This window comes from Mesocricetus auratus, unplaced genomic scaffold, assembly GCF_017639785.1.
Source record: "Mesocricetus auratus isolate SY011 unplaced genomic scaffold, BCM_Maur_2.0 contig_5297_pilon_obj, whole genome shotgun sequence".
Taxonomy (NCBI): domain Eukaryota; kingdom Metazoa; phylum Chordata; class Mammalia; order Rodentia; family Cricetidae; genus Mesocricetus; species Mesocricetus auratus.
In genome coordinates, this window is record NW_024434462.1 from 5157 (window position 1) to 8624 (window position 3468).

Below are 3468 nucleotides of genomic sequence, written 5' to 3' on the forward strand. Positions count from 1 at the left end.
ATGTTTCCTACACAAAGGTTGAAAATCTGAGAGAAGTCACTTTTGAGCTGGTTGGTTTCTTATGCTGGTTACATCAGAGCAAGGCGATTGAACACTCTGCTGGCAGGAACTGATACAGAAAGAGCTATTGTTCTTTCCAGGATGTGAGAATTTGTCTTACTGACTGACCTCTATGGCTAAGTAGTGTGGCTGCCAGAATTAAAGGTGTGTGCCACCACATGCCTGGCCTACAAGTTTAACTAGCATTGCTGGGTTTGAACTCTGATCTTAAGGCAAACTTGGTTGGATTGTAAATAAAATATCACCACGGTTTCCAATGCTGTGGTTATTTTCCAGGGTTTTGTTTTTATATGTGTGGGTCACCCCATGTGTATGTGTGTCTAATGCTTTTTCGTTTTTGTTTCTTCCTATTATTCCTGCTTGTTTGTTTTATTTGCTTACTGGTTTTCTAAAGAGAGAGACAGAGAGAGAGAGAGAGAGAGAGAGAGAGAGAGAGAGAGAGAGAGAGAGAGAGAGAGAGAGAGAAGGAATCAAGTAGGTATGGCAGAGACTATCTGGTTGGAGATTTGAGAAGGAATACAGTAATCAAAATAAATGGTAGGAAAGGACCAATTTGAATAAAAACAATAGAAACAAAGAAAGAAAAGTTGAGGCTGTGTATACAAGGACCTGCATGAGAAATCAGTTCTGAAAGCCGTGGGCCATCGTGGGGTTCTGCACTTCTGTGAACACCAGGGTGAATAACTGTGAAACACAGAGTAAAACCCGGCATCCTGAAGTCACAAATGTATCAGTTCCAGATTAAAAGTAGTAGTCTAGGACCAACTCTGAAACTTCAATTGAAGATGTGTATGTTGCCTGAGGATTGAAAGAAGCTTATGGCTGAGAAATTTATTGGAGGAGAAAAAAATTGAGGCTAAGTACAAGTGTAATGCCATCATGATGTCTCAGAGATCTTGTCTCTGGTCTCAGTCACAGCAGAGTGTTGCATAAAAGAGCATAGTGGGAAACCAAGAGACATCTGCAGGATATTTGCTGTATTTGATCTCAGGTCTGGTGTGGCTGAAGAAACAGAAAACACTGTTTCTACTACACAGACACCTTTTTTCAGTCATGTTCTTTGCTGAGTTATTCACAATAGGTATAAAGTAGAAACTAAGAAAATGCCCTTCAATGGAAGAATGGGTCGTGGAAGTGTGGGACATGTTTCTGAGGCAGACTCTGATCAAAAAGACAGTAGAGTTGGTTGAGAGCAGAAGTAGCTGGAGCAGAATCACTGAGATGTGACTAAGTATCTAAGCTCCTGTTCGCCCTTGAAGTGACTACTAAATTGTAACCAAGTCTTGGTGTAAAGGGATTCATTGAAGAGTCTGTTGCAAAGCTTGGAAGAGCCCTCACCATGAAGCCACATAGAAAGCACCAAAGAAACATAAAAACAGACTCTTCTTCTGCAAGGAAATTTATTGGAGAAGGAAAACCAGTTGAGGCTAAGTACAAGGGTAATGACAGATCATGAGGTCTCAGAGCACATGGTGATGATGTCTCAGGTCTCAGCGGCAGCAGAATTTGGGGGGGTTTGGTCCATGGCCACAGAACCCTGCGCTACGTCCAGGAAAAGGGCAGAATCTTCTACAGGAGCACTGCAAGACTCCTCCTCCTTTGCCTGCAGAAACAGAGAACATCAGCCATTATGTAAGGTAGCCAGCAGTATGCAATAGTGTACAATTCTATGAAGATGCATCGCACATGGTACACAGGAGTTTTGTTTCTATTGGAGACATCAAACACAGCACCGTGATTAACTCCAAACACTGGGACATAATACATTTAACAAATGCTGATCACATGACTGACTTAACAGGAGTTTCACTCCTTCATCCCTTTGAGTCCTCCTGACCCAAAACTGCCAGGCACTTGGTTCCTAAGTATATTCTAGTAAGCAAAGCAGATTTTTCTTTCTATCACAAAATAACAGCTGGATAGACAAAGTGCTAATCAATGTGTCCGATATTTTAAAACTATTCCACAGATAAATATTTAGATCAAAACACAAGACTGACAATCTGCTACACGTTTTTGACTCTCTGTTACTTCTATTTATAAGACAGTGAATGTCCCAGAGAATCAAGAGAGACACTTCCTGATTCACATAGCTTCCCACGGGATTCCAGGGCACCTGTTCCTCCCTGTCCCAGGAGGACCCAACCCACTATCATACCGGGCCTCACCGCTCACCTGGACGTTGGAGAGCAGAGCCTTCAGGGCCTTCAAAGAAGACGGTCACATCCTGGTTCTCCAATCCTGGCTGTTGCTCATTCTTAGCTTCCCCAGTTGCTTCTGGCAGAGGGTCAGCCAGGGCCTGGAAGGCCAGTAGGACAAGGGTAGAGAGGAGGACAAGTGTCTTCATGGCTGAGAGTCACTTGGAGGAAGGGTGAGAAAGAGCCTAGTGTGTGGGGAGTGAGGAGCCAGCCTACATTTATAGGGCTGTCATGAGAATCTGCAGACACAGTTTGTGTAGGAAGAGAGTGCACACACTGATGATAACGAAGAGAGACTGTTGTTCTCAAGATCCCTTTGATGGTCTCTCTGTTCTCACAGTCGCCACCATGATGCTGGTCTGTGTGTTCAGTGACTGCCCACCCTTACAGCTGATAATGAAGAAGGGACCTAGCTCTCCTATCCCGTTTCCCATCTGCTTCATTATTTACCTTTCTGTACCCAGAAAACAAGAAGGTGGGTGCTTCAAAGTTAGTAAGTTCATGGAACAATGTGTTTTGTGCTCTGAAGTGGGAGCTTGCAGGACTCAGAGAGTGAGGATCCTGGACCAGACTTTAGTACCTGTGGATTAGACAGTCAGTTCTTTGAGTGATTTGGGGTATTATCACACTCATGAAGGAAGTCTTTGCGAATCCCCTCCTTTGAGGAGTCTATGGATAAAGTAAGATAGCCCTGCTGAATCTAGCTCATGAGGAGCTAAGGGACAGCATGGGTCAGAGTGAAGTTAGAGCAGATTGTTGTGAAGAAGCCGGTGTGACCTGAACACATCTCATGAGTGCATTCCATGTTCTTCATACGTTGGGAGCTGTGAAATGATGTGCTGTGGCTCATGTCTCACATTCTGTATTCATAAAAATCTTTTTTTTATAAAATGTGAGTTTACTTCCAAGATTCAAAATGTGGAGAGATTGATGTGCTATGTTCAAATCCCAAGAAGTGATTCTTCTCAAAGAAGCCACTGCCTTTCATATATGTACAATGTTCTTTACATGATATAACTATTTCCCTCATTATGTATATATCAAATAGATAGAGAACTTTATTCAAATTTCTGTTACCATATGGGCTCCTAGTGTTGTAATTTCTAGCTTGTATTTACATGTTGATAAGTGCTGTTCCATTGTTAAGACGATTTTATTTACAGCAGTGTACAAAACCTATCAAAGTGGTAAGATTACTATTTTAGACACA

At 42.5% G+C, this 3468-nt stretch overlaps 1 protein-coding gene across 1 annotated transcript; it reads right to left on the bottom strand.

Annotated features, from left to right (window-relative positions):
* Window positions 1–1443: 1443 nt before the first annotated feature.
* On the bottom strand, window positions 1444–2466 carry LOC121138612 (defensin alpha-like protein 1). Its single transcript, XM_040741284.1, has 2 exons — window positions 2236–2466; window positions 1444–1663 (listed from the first exon to the last, which is right to left on the bottom strand). The coding sequence occupies exons 1-2, from the start codon at window positions 2405–2407 to the stop codon at window positions 1551–1553; spliced, it is 285 nt and encodes a 94-aa protein (XP_040597218.1). The 5' UTR covers window positions 2408–2466; the 3' UTR covers window positions 1444–1550.
* Between the last annotated feature and the right edge of the window lie 1002 nt (window positions 2467–3468).